This window comes from Maylandia zebra, linkage group LG1 (assembly GCF_041146795.1).
Source record: "Maylandia zebra isolate NMK-2024a linkage group LG1, Mzebra_GT3a, whole genome shotgun sequence".
NCBI lineage: Eukaryota > Metazoa > Chordata > Actinopteri > Cichliformes > Cichlidae > Maylandia > Maylandia zebra.
This window is the reverse complement of record NC_135167.1, coordinates 5,826,975-5,846,336: the sequence shown is the minus strand read 5'-3', so window position 1 is coordinate 5,846,336 and position 19,362 is coordinate 5,826,975. Positions and strand designations below refer to the sequence as shown.

Here is a 19,362-nt window from a genome sequence, read left to right as displayed (position 1 = left end):
TACTGGTTAAAAGATTTCAAGTTACACAACAATAATAATGTGAACATTTAGCAAGTGAAACACTCAAAACTTTACTGTTATGTTTGCCAAAAAAGACATATTCTTTGAGCTGCTTCGCCATAGCAGATTCACTCAAGGCTTGTTGGCAGTTTGGTGTTTAGAGGTTCCCAACATGTAAACTATATTTTAATGAGCAATGATTTCTCAGAAGTTATGTGGAAAAAAGAATTAGGGACTTTATGTTAGTTGAAACTTACAATACATCCTCATACGTAAACGACAAAACAGCTATATTGCCAGTAAGACCCAAAACACTCATGAATCTTTCCACATTTGCAATGCTAACGACACTAGTAACAAGACTAAACGTAGTATGGATGGTAATGGATGCTAAACTGCATTTGGTGGTTAAAGATGTGATGGTAGAAGGAAAATGTCTTCCGTCTGCAAAAAGCTTCTCATCTGTTGTATTTGCTAGCACAGTCACAAGCCCTGCTGGTATCATCACCAGTGCGTCTGAACAGTTTGGACATGATACATGCACTCACTAACACGTCTGTTGGAGGCCCCCTGAGTAAACCCTCTGCGTTGTGCTGTTAGTGTGTCAGTGCAGATAAGGCTCATGTAGAGTTTGGGTCAGTTTTCATGTCTTGTGACTAAATTGAGGCAATATTTTGCTGCTTCTGTAAGTTTGCTTTGACTACAAAGGAGTTCACAAGGCCAGTGTGTGTTCTGTCTATTAAATGGGAGCATGCAAGTCATTGAAATTATCGCTGGTATTGTTACTGATTGCAGAAAGTTGTTGATTTTGGCTTGAATAGTGGTAGGTAGGTGATTGTTTTTTGTTCGTATTGGTTTAGTTGTTACTGAAAGGTTGAGCTTTGGGTTTAAATGATCAAAAACTAAAGCAGCGGTGGGTAGGTTTGTCTGAAACTATTGTTTCTATTTGTCTCCTCAAATGCGAACACTGTGGTTGGTTGGGTGTTTTAAACATTGTACATTTCTTAGGAAAGAAAGATCAGTGATTTGGAAAGCTTGAACAATTCAAGGGCATCTAAGTCCTCTACTAAAGTGACTATAAAAACTCTGACCAGAGTTGTTTTTGTAGCTGCTGTTTCACATCACTGGTGGTTGTTTGGTGAAAGAGCAGAAAGTTGGTTTGCTTGGATAAGCACAATGTCCCTGTGTGGTTAGTGGTGGCAGTTTTTCAATGGCATTGGGTTTGGTTGGTGTTGGTAGCATGGACAAAGAAACTGTGGGTGTTAAAATGTGGCCAACCCTTATGTGGTTTTGTTGAGTCTGCAGTTTTTATCACTTTAGCAAGATACTAAAGTTTAGTATCTCAAACAATTAGGAATGTGTCACGGTGCTGGGTCATGTGACCCAGTGTTTGAATTTTTATGTATCTTTTGTATTCATTTGTGTTATAGTTTAACTCATCTAGTTGATTTCTAGGTTGCAGTTTAGTCCTTTGTTTCTTAGTCCCTTTTGTCATCTCTCCCTGGTCCGTGCGTCCACTTGTCATGTTTCATGTCTGTGTGGCTCCTGTTGTCAAGTTTGTGTCATGTCTATGTCTCTGTGTTTCCTGTTTTATTTTGGAAGAGTCTGTGTTTTGTTCATTGTAATTAGTGTTTCTCTCCCCTGTGTTGTCATTATGTTTCATTCTAGTCAGCTGTGTCCTCATATGTCTCCACTTCCCCTGATCATGTGTGTATTTAAGTCCTCAGTCTTCCTGTGTTTGTCGTCGTGTCATCTGTGTTACATCCCTCATGTCGTGTCAGGTTAAGTAGTTTCAGGATTCTTGTGCAGTTCATGCTTCTGTTAGTGATTCATGTATTTCATTGTTTCGTCATGCACTCTGCACAAGGTCCTGTTCATAGTCATTGCCAGTCTTCCTAGTTTGTCATAGTTAAGTCAAAGTTTTCCCAGTGTAGGTTCTAGTTTAGTTTCGCCTCTGTCCTTGCTGCTTTATGTTGCCCCTATATCAGCCATAATAAAGGCTCGCCTTTTGTTAAAGTTAGTTCTGTCTCCTCGCCTGTGTCCGCACCTGGGTCCTCCACACACTCTCCACATGGTCTGCCACTGCTGATTTGACTCGTAGGTAGTAATTAAGGTTACTTGATGGCAAAAATGCAGCCTAAAGACACACCATATAGATGTTGAGAAAGATCTTAAGTAGAAAATGTGACATCAGAACCACTTTTGCCCCAACTAAAATTAAATTGAAGTATTGATTTTAAAACACTGACTTACGGATACATTTTTCTGACATTGGGTATCTGCTTGCTCATAGATTTACATCCCTCCTTTTGTCCCCCATCTTGCAATAGCTGACTTTATGCATTGGACAGTTAACAATCAGAAGGTTATTTTTAAGTTAGTGGAAGCGTCCCAGAGCTGTTTAATGTGGATTGAACCCAGGAGGTGCTTGGCGTTGAATGGTTGATGGTAGATTCCTTTCAACTTTAGGAAATACCCCAAAGAAAATACACCTGTCAAAATCCATTATCACAGATGCTGATAGACTGTGATGTTTCTCAAGAATCACAGGTGGACTTAATACATTTTGCCAAATGGGCTGAGGAGTAATAGTTACCCAACCTGGACTAAACCGTGGTTGGATGCAAAAGAGACAAAGCTATGCTGAATACAATCCAGTGCAGTGTTTTGAAATGGTTTATTAAAATAACACACTAGGAGCTGACTATGTAAATGCATGTCAAGCAAAACTTTTCACCGCAGCAGGGAATTCTTATGGGGTTGTTTTAATGATAGCCTGATGCTTCTCCTGTAATGGGCATGTCTGCATTCATTCATCCATTAGTCTCTGCCTGACTTGAATGTTCAAATAAATCTCTTGTGCAGAAAAGGTACCTCAGAATCACTGGGCTGTGTAAAGGACGTGGTTAAAAAAAAGAGACACATCACAAAAGAAAATGGAAATTGTCCCTTGCATGAGCATTATATGATCCAAATAAAAGTGTGCTCATCCAGTTCAGAGTAGAAATGGAATAAAGCGTTTTGTAGGGTTTCTAGAATCTTCTCATTAGTAGGTAGTCTGTCGAGCAGCTCGAGTAAACTTGAACGGCCTAAATAGGCTAATCACATTGGCGGTTGTCTTGCATTTAGTCTCTTACAGTGGGGTTCATAACAAATGGGTAATTTGCTTTGGTTTAGAATGCGCAAGACATAATACATGGATTACTGGAGGTCTAATAATCAGTCGACATTTGAGGGAATACGTGGGTTTGGTGCTGAAAAGACATGTAGATGAACCAGTGCTAAATATTTGCCTTACTTAGCTTCTTAAATATTTAGTGTTCCTTTCTGTTTAGTATGCAGTAATGCTATATTCTCTAAATTAAGCTACAAAGGGCGGCTTAGAGCTTTGAGGAAGGATCTAAAGGTTGCTAGTGTCACTCCCTTGAGCAGCTGGGAAAACGCAGCTGTAGCCTGGTGGATGACTTACAGTTTGATAAATAAAGGTTAAAAGATAAACTTTCTCTACACAGCTGTCACCTTTTTTGACTGAATGTTTTCTTGTCTGATAGATCCTTCTGCAGGGAAAGAACCCGGGTGTGGTATGGGAGTACACTTTGCCTCGCACTGAGAGGAAGCCTGATTACAGCTGGGGTGTGGTGCGCTCGGATTGCTCTGCTCCCTGTGCCGGAGGTGAGGCAGTTTTTATTTGTATGTCCATCTGTTGATGCCTGGATAAAACTAGAGGAGTTCTGTACACAGGATAAGTAAATTAAATTAACATTTGCCAAAATCCACCACTGAACTGCAACAGCCTATTACTTTAATTGACAATGTAGCAGCAAAGACTTCAAACTTGGAATTGATGGAATTGATCATCAATTAAATAGCAAATAAACTAAGAAGACTTCTTTTAACATCTCAATTTGAAACAAAATCCCCAGCGTTTTAAAATCTGCTCAGGATTTGGAATGCATCAAATCAGCCCCTGATGAAAAGCCTGAATGGCATAGCAACAGAATCTAAGTTGCTTACAATAAAAGAGAGGCAGAAATATGTGCAGATGTACTAAAAGTGATAAGGAAAAGTTGTGTGTGTGTGTTTATAGGTCTGATCTTTCTGTGTGTGGCTGTTTTTGTGTTGTGTATAATACCCTGATGAACAGTGTTCCAGGAAATGTGCTAAGGTTAATGAAAAGCACCTTTGTCAGACTTTCTCCTGAAAGACTCACAGCTACTATCCAGCTTACTTGTTAGTGAATAGCTGTTGTGTTTAAGGTACATGTAGTTTCATTTGCCATGCCTCTAGGTGCTGCGACAGCCGGCAGACCTCTAGACATATTTTTTGTGTTGATTCATGACAGTTAGAAAATTTAAATTTGACTTTAAATGCATCCACATTGCAGGGATGAAAAATAAAGATCCTTAATTACCTGAAAGAAACACATTACGATTTCTCTGCTTCTCTCTCCCTGTCTCTCCATCAGGTCGTATCTCAACCAAGGCTATCTGTTTGCAGGACCAGAAGGCTCAGGTCAACTCCAGCATGTGTAATCCCCACACCAGGCCTGCACTGGGCTCCCATCTCTGCAATACGCAGCCTTGCCCTGCATAGTAAGTGTGTGTGGGTCAAAGAATTTCTATGTGTACAGTTGGCTGTGGGATATGTGGCATGTGTCTTTATGCTGCCAAATTTTCAGGAACCTAGGGCGCTGGTTTTTTTTTTTTTTTTTAATAGGTGCGCACACACACACACACACACACAAAAATACTGTGGTTGAGCTGTCTAGAGGTTGCCTGTGGTCTATTTGCTGTGGCTAGCCAGCACTCCGCTCAGCCTGTGTTCTTCTTGTCACTATCCTCGTCTTTTCTTGGCCCACTTTTTTTTTTTTTTTTTGAGAAAACACATGAAAGCCCACTGCATCTTGTGCTCTTTTGGATAAGTCTTTGTTGCCTTGAAGTGTTTTCTCCAGCTGTGTCTCCATGTGAGTGTCAAGTGTTGGTAACTGATCTCTTGTCTACATGTATGCCCTGATGATTTTCATTCTTTCATTTAGACCATTTAGTTTAAACAATTTTAACATGGCCTTTTAACCCGTTAATGATCCTGAGACCTAAAAATGCAAAATATGAGAAAAAATGCTACATTGTTTTTGATCACTAGAAAGAAACTTTCCGAGCTCATGCTTCATCTGAGCTGAATCTACCGCTGAAGTCACAGAGGTCATGTCCATATTTCTGTCAGTGTTTGTAGTGAAATAACAAAAAGAGAGGGCTTCATTGTGGAAATGTAGTTAAAAGCAACCAACATCTTAGAATGCAAACTCTTTAGATTTTTAATATGGATTGTGACATTTTAGGCTAAATATCAAATTATGCAAATGCAAAAAAAAGAAACAAATTTTAGGCAATGATTTAACTAAAAAGGAAACATTGGGGTTGAGATGAAAAAATAAAGAAAAGCAAGGCTAAAGAGCAGGAAGAAGACATCAAAGCTGGCTCTGAACGACTGCTGATTTCTGTGCATACCCTCTCATATATACTCAGCCCAAAGCTTCCTGCATTTCTCAGTAGCAAAACCATGGCTGTGTTTTATCTCCTTGGTCTAGACACTGAGCCTAATGGCATGCATTTTTAAAGGAGACAGTGCATTTTGGGACCAATGCAGCAAGCAAAGGAGGAAAACAGGAGATAGTTCAGTGGAGTAACAAGTTGAAACAGCGCTGAATAAATGGCCCCTCTTCTACAGTATGTAGGGCTTTGGCTCGGGGAAATTGAGCTAGCTTGATTTACAGCATTGCTCCAAAGAACAGGCAAGAAACTGTGTCTTAGGTTCAGAGAGAGTACTCACTCATGCACATGCAAACACACACACAGAGAAAAGCAACATGCCAACATAGAAAGGCAGCATGCATTCTTATAGTTCCTTTTCCAAATGCATAATGCTGGAATCATGTATTTCTGGTCCAAACCGTGCTTTAAAAGTAGAAATATAAGCTGCTTCTCTGATCTTAATGATGTTGTTATTTTGTTCACTATTAGCCATGCTACAACAAGTCCAGACTGAACTTTCTCCTGTGTCAGGAGTTGAATAAGCCAGACAGCTATCAGTTACACCTCCAGCATACAGCCTCTGTTTCTTACTAAGTTTCCCACCACCCGAGAGGACATTTCCTGCTCCTAATCTTGGGCATACCATTTCTGCTATCTCGGTGAAAGCTATTAAACAGCCTTGTTGCGTGTCCCATCCGCCTCTTTTTGCTTAGCGCAGAAAATGGTATAAATAATTACTGTCCATGCAGGGAAATAAATAAGCTTGACACCCATGGATTCTATTTTCTACAGTAGCTGACAGTTTTTCTCAGATGGTTGTGAGTATGGGCCAATTTATGGATGCTACACAGGAAGCAAGTTGAGTTGAGTGAGCAGCATGAAAGCTTTAATGACTGCATTAAGACCTCCAGGATGTATGGGCACGCATTCAAGAGCCCAGCAGAGAAAAGAAAAATTGACAATGAAGTGGATGCATGTGTACTATGTGAGTGAACATCAGTGTTTGGGTGTGTGTGTTTGTGTGTGTGTGTGTGTGTGTGTGTGTGTGGAAGGAGGGGTAATGTGAAAGTGCCTGTTTATCTCTGTGACATGTATCTCGGGTGCTGACAGGCCTATCCATGTTTTATTGTGCAGAGATGGAAGGATTCCCATGGGGCCAGGCCAGTCTAGCCATGCAGAGCCAGTCAACCCCCACCCCAAGCCCAACGCTCACAGCCTCACATAAAATACACACACAGCTTCACCCGTTCACTCTTATCTACTCCCTTTCTTTTGCTTTAGACCTGTTCTCTCTCTACTTTGCGGGGATGCTGGACTGTGATGTTGCAGCAGGTTCCCATAACATGGGGACGGAAGGAGAATTTTAATAAGTCAGTTCAAACATTTGGGCTAGCTTGAAATTAGGAAGAGAATCCTCCTTTAAAGATATTTAACTCAGCATGAACATCAGTTTTGTAAGTGCCAACAAATCAGTTCAAACGATCTATGTACCAGGCATATTTACCACTTTTTAGGATCTATACTGCAAAGTTAAGAGTAAAATAACTTCAACATGAAAAGAGCACCTTTATCTTATTACTCTTTTCAACTTGCAACAGCTTCTAGAGCTCACTGAATGTTTGTGAAGAGACAAAGGACACAGTAAATGCATTTGCTAAAGGACTGGACATGTGTGGGAAATGCAAACCAGACAAGCAGCTTGTTAAAGAAGGTTGGATTGTGGTATATAATTATGCTTAGGATCTTAAGAAAACCACACGGCTCCAATATTAGAATTAGAATAGTTCCATTCACTGGTGGTACCTGGTCTGCAGCCATGCAAGTACCAGAAAATATACAGTCGAGCTTTTCAGAACCTCCTTTGCAGCAATGTGCTGTTCCTACCTCAGGTAATGAAACATTTTAGAGATACAAATTACAGCTAGGTCAGTGGTGGTTTGCAGTGAAGCGGAGTGGCTCTTCAGCCACTTTCCCCCAATGATATATTGTTATTTATAAGCCAGGAAAAACAGCAGGGGAAAAAGCAAAACAGTCCACAAGCCAAAAAATCCCAAACCATTCCTTTTGGGTCCCACTGGTTGACATCTATCCCATTTCCAAATTGTAGTTTAGTCCCGCAGCTTCATTTGCCTGTGGCATTTGAACAAAAATGAAAGCATTTTTCTTCCCCTGAAGCAGGTCGGTGGTATGGAGGAATGGTCCCTGTGGTAGCGTGTTCTCTCAGAACTGGACAGCGCCATCTGCCCATCCCTCCATCTCCCTCTTCTAAGCCTGTGGTTGTCAGACCACTCATTTGGTGAAATCTCCCCCTACAGCCCTGATGCCAAGACAGAAACTATTTTAGACATAACAGGAGGCTTTTCATCAGTGGTGAAGCAGGATTTCAAAAGGACAAAGAGCGAAGAGATTAGAAGTAAGAAGATGAGGGCAGAGTGAACAGGTGAAAGAGAAATAAATGAGCCAAACAAACCAAAGGGGAAGAAAAAGTGTTGCATGTTGTGGTTGGCCTTGAGGAACTTGAAAAAGCTGTCATTAAGAGTCAGGTATAGAAATGGTTTTCCTGTTTAGTTTCATATACAATGATAAATATGGAGATTGATCGAACTGCAGAGACATGAAGATATATTCTGTCTTTTCTTTTATTGCTGATAACCAGCTCTGAGCCAAGAATCTAACTTAATGAATTCATTTTTTTAATTTAACCAGGGTAGAAAGGGCTGTTTTACGAAGCACAACAATAAGAACTTTTCAGAGATGTTTGGTGCGATGACAGCTTGTATTTCAGTGGGTAATTGAGGTTTATTGGTAAAAAGGAAGTTTTTCTTTCCCACTCATGCACTTGGGAAAAGCACAGAGTGGGATTGTCAGTTTCTATGATATTGTAAGGTCTTGAACTTGGAATATGCAGCTCTGTGAGACAACTGTGCTGAATGACACTAAAGTAAGATGCAATTAAATAAAACTCAATTTCTGTATTTGAGCAGTGACTGAGGCAAACCTTCCATGTTTTCTTAAATCTCCTCTGCTCTCTTGGCACAGTTGGGCACCAGGAGACTGGGGTGCTTGCAGTCGGTCATGTGGTGGCGGTCAACAAACCAGGACACTGCGCTGCATGAGGAAGGTAACCTACCAACGGGAGGAGGTGGTGGCGCACTCCTTCTGCCCTGTAATCTCTCCGGCCCAAGTCCAGCCCTGCCACACCCAGTCCTGCCCGCCAGAATGGAGCACTGGATCTTGGTCACAGGTGGGTTTGTAGCAACATTCCAAAACCACAAGAGCAGCGTAGCTTTTAATTTTGACAGTCCACGTTGACCTAGGATGAATCGCTATGAAGTTTTGTACTGACATTTACAATCCCTGCAAGTCAAATCCTAATGACTTTGGGAACCTCTACCTTTTCCTTTATTGCCACATGAGGTTTATATTCATGGTTTAAGGAAAATATTTTGGCAACTACTAAATGGATTTCTGTGACACTAGTTACTGTTATTCATGTTCCCCATAGGGTAGTCTGCAATAACTCTGCTGACCCTTCACCTAACAGTCAATCTAGTGCCATTAACAAACTCAATGTTAACACTTAGCAAATGTCCGTACGCAAACATGTTAAACTCAAGAATTAAACTGTTGTGCTCTCCATGGCATTACACTGATCACATTTAGAACACAGTAGCACTGCACAGCTTCAGAAAGCTCTTAGCAAAATATTGAACACTTTTTTCTACACACATTAAGAGCGACCGTGGCTCAGGGGGTTGGGAAGCGTATCTGTAACCGGAAGGTCGCCGGTTCGATCCCCGGGCTCTCTGTCCTGGTCGTTGTGTCCTTGGGCAAGACACGTTACCCTACTGGTGTTAGCCAGAGGGGCCGATGGCGTGATATGGCAGCCTCGCTTCTGTCAGTCTGCCCCAGGGCAGCTGTGGCTACAACCGTAGCTTGCCTCCACCAGTGTGTGAATGTGAGAGTGAATAGTGGCATTGTAAAGCGCTTTGGGTGCCTTGAAAAGCGCTATATAAATCAAATCCATTATTATTATACCAAGACGATCTGACATTTTATTTACTCCTGTGCATTTCCCAACATGAAAAAGGCTTTAGGTATTGTTTTATAAATTTTGGTTAAAAAATGAGTTTATTTCACTCATAGGTGTCAATACCCAGTCTTTGCCTACTCTATTGTTAAGTCATTATTTTTTTACTAAAAGGGTTAGAGGTTATGAGGGATATCTGTCATAGCTAATTTATTTTCCTTAAGTGCAAGTAAAGCATCACCAGTGTGTGGTCAATGCACACTGGTATGTCTCTGCCTGACAGAACCCTGTCTGTGTCTAGGAAGGTACATATTCACTCATACACTGAGTTTCCTTTTCAAGCTGTCAGTTGTTTCACTCAAGCTCAAACAAATGCTCTGCTGCCCTCTGTTGGATTTTTTTGCCTTTATTTAGATAGGTGGGTCCCATTAAGATTATTTTCCTATTTATAGGAAGTTCTGGATTTGTGGAACACAGTACGAGATAAATTACACAATGTAATAGTCTTTACTAGTAAAGAAAGATCACTTGTCAGGAACATTAAAGTTTTAAAAAAATTCAGATTAAAACAAATTCTTACCCTTTTCTATATTTCACCTCCTGTCAAAATTAAGTCCTTTGTGTTGTTTGACATATCTATTTAAGAACTAACTGTATCCATCTAGTAACATAGCACATGCTTAAATAACGACACAGCTACATAAGGTGGAGTCAACTCTTTTATAAGCAATGAGTAGTTATTCGCTGCACAGAACTGTTTTGTTTCTTTGCAAAGCATGGTCTTGATTACATTGTTTAATGATCTGGCTAGTTGATGGATTTGGCTGGTTCCTCTTTATCTACAGTGCATCACATAATAGACTGAGCCTTTCAGTGCTCATATCCCTGTATACAATATTAATAGCCTGGCAGCACATCTGATACTTTGTAAACTGTTCCAGGTTGTTTAGCTGATGTGACCTGTGCAGTCCGGACATTCAGCTGCCATTCAGCCATCATTCTTCGGGACACTCAAATTGTGTGTTTGCACTATTTTGTAACAGCAGCCTGAGTTCAGTTTGCGGTCAGGCAGAGACAAGGCCAGCGTCCCTGAAAAGATCAATCGGAGCTTTTAGTGACAAGAGGACAACTGGGATGTGTGTAGTTGTGAGTGTAGATGCTCAGATGTGTGTGTCTGTTCTCTAATAAATTAATGCGGTGTGTTCAGATAATCTGCCCTGATGGCTGTGCTCCTCAGTCCCAGTGGGGCAGTTCGACTCTGCTGTCCATCTTTCTGCAGTTCACATGGAGTTTACAGAACCAATGTCTGCTGTTAGTGAGGACTTTGATGAGTTGGGGTCACATTCATCCCAGAGTTATTGGTTTATTGTGTTTAATGACAGGCCATAATGTGCTGCCATCAAACCAGTGACCTTCTGTTTGCTTATCCACCATGTGGTGAATTAGGAATGCATTAACAGTGTCTGTGCCAAGGATTTAACTGCTGTTAATATGGCCTAATGTTTAAATGTGATGGAAGCTGAAGGTTAAACCAATCATAAGACTATAAGTTACAGTGTATGTGCGTACAAGTAATCTGTGTATGGCCATTAAACCTTTGCTTAGTGAATCATTAATATCCCAAGGATCATCTGTAGTTTTGACTTTTGCTCCACAATGACTTTTACTTCCTACTTGTCCGTGTTCAGTGCTCCAAGACCTGCGGCCGTGGCCTGAGGAAGCGGACCGTGTTTTGCCGCAGCACCGATCCAGGGGCCAAAGCTGTGGTGGTGCCCGACAGCATGTGCAGACAGCACCACAGACCCAAAGCCCAAGAGACCTGCGTCCTGCGGCGTTGCCCTAAGAATGAGAGGCTTCAGTGGATCCCCACTCCTTGGGGAGAGGTAAGAAAAAAGGACTCATGAAACTCAAGAAAAATGGAAGTGAACTGAATTTTGAGTTCAGATCCGCAGTGAGGCATTTCTATTTGTGGGTCAGTTTGTTGCTTATTGGTGTGTCTGTCTCAGTACAGTGCGACAGATGAAAAAGTAGTGTCCTGAAACTATATAAAACATCAGGAATAAACATTCTTTTTTTTGATGTTGGACCCTCAGAATAAAGAATACAAAGCCCTCTTTCTAGCTTGCCCATTTTTCAAAAACACTTAACAATCATACAGGGAGAAATCTATCATAGAACAGAGAAAGCAGTTTCACAGCCAGCAGCCTCAATAGACCAGAATGAAATGCAACATGTTTCATCTGGAACTATCATTACTCCTCTGCTTCATTTCCCCGCACTGCGCTTGTTGAAAATAATACTGGCACAAACAAATTGAACTGGGAGTAGAGGAGGCAGGTTGGGGGAAATAAGTAACTCTATATATTTTACAAAACTGAACATCTAACTTTTTGTGACCTGTGGAAGATGCATTTCTGCAAAGAAACTACCAACAACCAAAATCAGGGAATTAAACTAACCGTAGTGTTTATAATTCATTTCATTTCACACATTATCAGTACATACTACCAATGCGCAAATTACAGTAGGTGACCTAATTAATATTTTACGATCTGCTGTGGTGAGCGCAGCTGAAAGATGATGTTTGAATATTGAGAGATGAAGAAAACAGTACAATAATTATCTACACCTGAAGCCCTTTTTTGCATTCTTTTTACAAATAGCAACGTTAACTTAATAATTGCAGTGAAAAAAACAAACATCTGTGAAAAATCTTGGCTGTGTTAGTGAGATACTCGAGCCTCTTGCACTTCACTCTGCTTCTCTGTGGCTGTGTGAGAGGGAGCTGCCTGGGTCCCGCTCACAGCCAAATAAGCTGAGAGTGAAAGAGAGAGAAAGTGAGTGAGCGCAGAAGGACAGAAGCAGTGTGACCACAAATGACAGCAAAACGAGTCTCATTTTTCAAAACCAAAAAACTTCAAGCTCCTCTTTTGTGCACATATTCTTCTCATCTAGCTCCAACCTCTTTTTCATCCTCCCTGTTGCTCTTCAAGCCTTCAGTGTACTGAACCTTGTAGGCCCTGAACCTTTTCTAGCCATTAACAGGGTGTCTGCCTGGCATGTTCAAATTGCCCACCGTAGCCTTAGGAAGTGCAGTTTTGGAAATGTATAACATGTATAGTCAGAAATGTTATAGATTGTTTCTGCTCGACTAAACTTTGCGTGATGTGACTTTTATTTGCCCCATTGAAAGTACTTAGTTGTTAGTAAATATTTGTTTTGCTATACACTTGGAGCCATGAGTGTGAATGATAGGTGGTTAATGGGGTCCCATGCTTCTGAAATGGATAATGATTAGCAGCGGTTGCTACTTTGTGACAGATCAAATGTGTTGGCTCACTCGATACTAATACTGAGAAGTTTCACCCAGGTGAATCTGTGGAAGTCAGTTCAGATAGGATTTTTTTTCTGCATTTGTGCCAAAGATGGTCATATTTTTACCTGTTGTAGCAGAAAGTCGGGCTGATAAAACACACAGGTGACACAAACTGTCTGCTCATCATATATAATGACTGAAAAATACACAGTAAAGCATATCAGGGTTTTCTTTTTTTTTTTTTTTTTGCTCCTTAACTACAACAGTAAATGAGCTTGCGGTGTCTGTAACTACAGGAACCATCCCATCACTTACAACCACTCACAGAGTTCATTTTCTAAAGCTGTCCCTCCTGCTTGCACTCTGTTTCAGTGCTCCAGGTCGTGTGGCTCAGGCATCCAGAAAAGAGAGCTTCACTGTGGGGAGAGAGACTCACAGGGAGGGTATGTGCCTTCAACTACACACTAAGACATCCCTCATACTTTAATAGATCTGCACAGATACTTGAGACCCCACTGTGCCATCTGTTTACTATCATCTGAGTCAGAATTTCAATGTTTTTCAAATGAGAAGCTCTGTAGGAATAGTCATTTTGAGCAGATAGCCTGTCCTCTCGTTGCACAGGCATGTGGCGTTTACTATACGGAGGTGCAGGAATATAGCCAAACCTTTGGTGGATCTTCAGCAAGGATGCAACCGAGGTCCATGCCCAGAGCTCCCTCGGGTGGTCCCTGGAAGAACGACCTCAAGCGTAGTGGTCTTAGGCTGGTACGCCTCTCCCTGGCAGCAGGTAGATTTTCTTGTGCTTTGGTTAAATGCTATCTACATCAAAAGATTTTACGGATACTTGTGTGTTCAAGCTGAAAATCTCACAGTTTGAAGATTTTCTACCTTATATGACACAGTATGATTACAGCTTTGATGTGTTAAAGTTACACTGCTAAAAATATAAAAAGGGACACTTCATATCCATTTGTTAAACATCGTGTCAAGAAATGTTATTTTATCTACCTTTAAAGTTTATTCAGACTGACCCATGTTGCACTACTGCCTCTATGGGTCAGCTCACATCAGCAACACATCCTGAGCCCTCGACTGTCACACAGAGTTGGTCTTAGGTCAGTTTTCACTTAAATCGGACTAAACACGGACTGCCATTGTCGGACTCTGATTGGTTATGTCATGAGGCATGTGATACTGATGTAAAAAGTGTAAGAACTGCTCAAAACCTGATTTCATTCTTTTTGAACTATTCTGTCACAGTACTTGTCACAGTAAAGATTTATAAGTTGCACACATTGTAAGTGACAGATGATTGACTAGAGCAGCCTTTTATTGTTAACAGTACCCAGCATGTTCAGTCCTTGCCATGCAAATCACTGATATCAAATGGAATGCTGCCTTGGCAGTAGGTATACTGAAATGGCTTAGTGGGCTTCAGATTGAACTTGCTTTAACTTGTGTCCACTCTAATATGAATGGGTTGGACACACCACTCTAGACTCGGGTGATATGTACACCAGCTCTAAAAATTGATTTATTTTCTATTTCACTGTCTCTGAATTGACATTTTTTCGCTTTTGTTTAAGAGACTCTCTTCAGTCTGAGTCTTTTGCATAAATCATTAATTGTTACTAATTGTCATAATACCACATTCAAGTGCCCCCCCCCCCCAAGAAAACTAAGTGGCAGACTATACAGTGTAGGTGATGTAAGTTTACAGATGTAGCAGAGGTCTTAGCCAGAAGTGGAACTGTGGATATGTGGGATAGGCCAAAAGATGTAGAGTCTTTTGGGGTACGGTTGTGTCGACTATGTGTTACATCATCTATTATGCAAAACGTCTTAAGGGCAACCTCTTATAGTGCAGGTCTTATTCTGCTTGATCTCAAGCTTGTGATCCTTGTATGATTCCACCAGAGAAGATATCTCTTGAGACCTGCTGCAGGGCAGGTACATGGTGTTAGGGTTGTTTGTTTTCTTCATCTGTTCTTTGTCTCTGCGTAGAGTTTTCTTCCATTCTTTCCCCTCCCTCCCCTTATCCCTTTATTACAGCTGCTTTTCCTCTCTCAAACTTTTTCCCCTCTTATTTGTATGACTGTGCTTCCTCTTGTATCTCTTCTTCTCATTTGTTTCTTTTCTTTTTGGCTCACTGCCTCTTCTCTCCTGCCTTTGTCTCAGTGCTCTGTGTCCTGTGGCGGAGGAGTCCAGACTCGATCCATCCAATGTCTTCGACAAGGTCGCCCCGCAGCTGGCTGCCTGCCACACCAGAGGCCTGTCACTTCTAGGGCATGCAACACGCAGTTCTGCCCGGCTGCTCCCCCGGCTCCAGCACATCGCTCTAGCAGCCGGGTCACAGCTGCTGGACCAGCACTGAAAGGTATATTTCTCCGAGGGAGCAAAGAACAAATTTATTCAGCATCATTAAATGATGACCATATAATTACAGACATGGAGGAGATTTACTATTGAGATTTCATTCAAAGACTAGCAGCCCAAGAGTTTGCAAGAGTTAGCATCATACTGTATCAAAGTAATATGGCAAACCAATTAGTTAGCATGCCAACACACTAATGTGTAGCACACTTCAGTTTGTTAGTATTTTGCATGTTAAGGAGCTGAACCATTTCTCACCTTTTCGGTGGCGATAACTCAGACAAGAGAGCATTTGGACTATTAATTGGAAGGTTGGTGGCGCAGTCCTCATTTCCTCCAGTTTAGGCGTTCTTGAGCAAAATAGTGAACTCCAAATTGCCCCTGATGCATCCATCAGAGTATGATTGTGTGCATGATAGTTAAAAAGTGCTTAAAGGCATAGAATTAAATGCTGTACGAACGAGTGTTTGTAAATGGCTTTCAATAACAAGCACTGTATAAGTATCAGTCCATTTATATTAGCAGGCCATCACACTAAAGTGTGTAACAGTTATTAACATCATTAAACACTGGCCTATACACAGCTTAAAACCAGCATGTTAGTATTGCCATTGGGAGCATATTAACATGCTGACATTAGCACTGTGTGTGTTGGTGTTCAACTAATTAGTCACTGAATGAACTGAAAAACAAAAAAGTTTAGCAATAATTTAGTCAAATGTTTTCTGGTTTGCTACTTTCTTTGCTTTGTTTATTCTCATATCTTCAAGTTAATGTTTATTCTTATAATATGTATAATAGCATTGCTTCTTTTTGTTTTCTCTTCAGAAGAACACTGTGTGGATCACTTCAGCTGGTGCCACTTGGTCCCTCAGCACGGCGTCTGTAACCACAAGTTCTATGGAGAGCAGTGCTGCAAGTCCTGCTCCAGCAAGAAGCCATAGAGCTCTGACACCTCTGAGTCCACAACGGCCAGCCTCGAACAAAAGTGCTGCTACGGAGACCATTCAGGGGCAAATACCCACTACACACAGGACTGTGCACAGCAATGTGTGTTTTCTTCCTGGAGTACTTGACTAATGCATTTTGTATAGAAGTGAAAGAGTACATACACAGACTTTGTTCAAGAAGGCAACGTGGCTGCTGATGCTCTTCTGCCAAAGTGGTGTCATCAGGTCAATGCTCACATTGAAACTGGAAAGACAGTGAAATCCAAACTGAAGACTTGTTGTAAAATATATGTATCTTGATATTTTGTGGAGTATTTTCCTCTTGAAACCCCTGAAACTAGAAAGCCATCAGGACAACAGGAAAGAACAATAGTGTGATTAGTTATATGTTGTGCATTTAAAGGCATCTGGTTTCGTATGTCTTTGTTTAAGTTATTATGGGTCCTAATATATGATTTTACATTTTGTGAGATTTACAGTGGATTTGGGACATGTTATTTTTGTGTTTTGTGCCAGTCACCCTTGCATTCACATGATTCAGTTTTATATGGGGCGTTAGTAATCAGGTGAACTGCACTTCTCCTTCACATGATGTCCACTTGTCCTGTTTACTACTCCTGAATCGCACCACGTCACATTCATGTCAGTGCTATTTAAACATCCGTATCTGTGTACCTAAAATATGTTATTCAACTGCGTTGTAAGTGGTTGTATTTTTTTTTTTAATCTCTGCTTTATCTTTATGGTAAATAACTTCACCATCTATCTGCTTTTCTTTTCTTCACTGCATTCTCTCTATCGATTACAGCCACAATGAGGTGAATAATGAGTAAGGCTGTCTGCAAGCCTGGGGGAGAGTAGAGGAGGGTGAAGAGGGAGAGAAGAGGATGATTGCTCGGTAAGCGTGGGTGCAGTCTAGATAGCAAGGGGTTTTGGTTATTGAGAGAGAGTAGTGTAGGTGTGTTCTTCACAGAAGTCTGGTCAAAATATAGAGACGTGGCAGGTTGAGCTTGAGATAAGAGATGATGCACTCGTGTTCATTTCTGTTTTGATTGGGGCACAAAACAACATAAAAACAACATATATGCAGTAGTTTGGTTGAAGGGAATTTTAATGGCTCAAACTCTAAAAGCAGACAGTAATGTAAAATAGACTGACTGATTTATTGGCAATCCAATATTAGCTATTGGCTGGTCTCTCAATATCTACATTTATAACAACCGATAAATACAATTTCTTAAAAGAGATCAAGGAAGAAAAGCAAAAACACCCTTGAACCAATATGAAATCAAGACGTAAACAAACCAATATCTATTTCTTTAAATAAAAGAATCTGCAAACATGATTGATCAATGTATAAATAGTCTACAAACTCACCTATTATGCTATTTGATTTACCCCTTAAGAAAACGACTAATAATTTGAGACTTCAGGTAATACTGTATTTATAGATGTATATAAACATACAGTATAAAAACGAAATTGTAGTTAGGCTAAAATTTTCTTCGTACATAAAACTGTTGCCTGTAGTGACAAACCAATGAAAAAATGTGATGCATTTTAACTTCTTGTTTTTTTTTATATTTCCCCCACATCTTTACAATTCACTTTCTCTTCTCTGATCAGTCTAAAAAAAAACTTGTTATTCTCACTTTGCATAAGACCATATAAAAGAATTAGCAAGGTTAGCAACTAACTGGTAAACACAGGAGACCAGTAGAGCAGTAAAAAGCAGCATATAATATTGTCATTTTAAAACCTGTCTTAATTTATATTTAGGCAACTTGAAGTTAATGGAACAAATATGCATGCAAAGTGAAAGTAAATCAATGTGTCTTTACCTTTGGAAAAAAAAAAGGCTCTTAAAGTGCCTGACTATTAGCTAGTTGGTAATGGTGGCTGTCAATTTAAGTACAGAGTAAGCCATGTTCAGCTTATCAGAACCATGACTGCAAACAAAAACATTAAAGCAACCCTTTGATGTCATCACAAAAGAAAACTGTTTCCACACTAAATATGCTAATTTAATCATTTTTAGTTGTGAGAAAATTGATGAAGCAACTTTAACGTTTGGCATTAGTGTTGTCTTGCATTCTATCCCCATGAGCACTGTGATTATTGCCCAGTTGGACACTTAATGCCCATTATTTGTCTGGCCACTCAGTGGGAATCTGCTTTCACTATTATTGGCCTCTTGGCAACTTCAGACATTTGATAACTTTTTGCCCCTCTCAAAACTTTCATAACTAGAAGCATGCTGAGATTTATGCTACTAAACAATGTTTTTCTTACAGTGATTATGCCACCCTTTCTCGCTCTGCGGGGTCTGCGATTGCTCTTTAATCAAACCGTCTCCATGAATCATGAAGCCTGGAGTCCTCACATCGTCTTGGCTGCATGCTGTTTACTGGCATGCTGTGAGCCAGACACCACAAGCTGGGGCACATGCACATACACACAAATATGATGGCTAACATACACACAATTAACTTGTTCACTGAGCATCAGGCTGACTGTGAAGTGTGTGGGTGAGAGCATGCTTTTGGAATTTGGGCATGCATACCCTTGTTACATGGTTTCCCAGCTGCATGCCTGCATTTGCTGCTTGGATTCATGCATTTACAAGTGTGTGCCTGTGTCTTAAAGGGTGAGTGTTTGTACAATACATATGTATGTCCCTACAAGCCAGCCTGTGATGTCTACATCGCAGTGGGGCAGCAATTTTACCGCTGAGCTGATGTGAGAATTTCTATATCTCCATCCTGCTTTCAGTTCCAGATGGGACTCAATTTCCTCTGCCCATATTGGTTCATAATGACATATTTTGATTATCTTAGCATGGGGAGCCACATCAACCCTTGGCATTACTGCCGTGGAGAAATAAAGAGATTGCGACTCAAATAAAAATGCAGAAATGGAGGAGTAGCTCTTTATTTGGCATCCTCACTTGAATTTGGATTTGTTGGGTAATGTGCTTGCAACATCAAAACTTAAAAACTTCCCCAAAATATAAACAGATAATTCATCACTTTAATCAGACAAGTTTTTCTGATGCACTCAGAGCTTAAACAAGTTTAGCGTATGCTGGATAAAAAGTGTTTGCAGAGAATTATATGACAATATTCCTAAAAATGTTCTAATATCTATCTATAGATACCA

At 40.5% G+C, this 19,362-nt stretch overlaps 1 protein-coding gene across 3 annotated transcripts in view; it reads left to right on the top strand.

Annotated features, from left to right (window-relative positions):
- The window catches only part of adamts18 (ADAM metallopeptidase with thrombospondin type 1 motif, 18), a 55,673-nt gene extending 38,708 nt beyond the window's left edge, over nt 1-16,965 (top strand). For 2 of the 3 annotated variants that reach the window (XM_004539800.5, XM_004539803.5), the window contains 8 exons: nt 3,552-3,672; nt 4,466-4,592; nt 8,571-8,775; nt 11,250-11,444; nt 13,250-13,320; nt 13,502-13,667; nt 15,059-15,257; nt 16,082-16,965. In XM_004539800.5, the coding sequence (XP_004539857.2) occupies nt 3,552-3,672; nt 4,466-4,592; nt 8,571-8,775; nt 11,250-11,444; nt 13,250-13,320; nt 13,502-13,667; nt 15,059-15,257; nt 16,082-16,197 (1,200 nt within the window). In that variant the 3' untranslated portion in view covers nt 16,198-16,965. The remainder of the gene's footprint in view (nt 1-3,551; nt 3,673-4,465; nt 4,593-8,570; nt 8,776-11,249; nt 11,445-13,249; nt 13,321-13,501; nt 13,668-15,058; nt 15,258-16,081) is intronic. The other variant, XM_004539801.5, reaches the window with a different exon arrangement.
- The last annotated feature ends 2,397 nt before the right edge of the window (nt 16,966-19,362 follow it).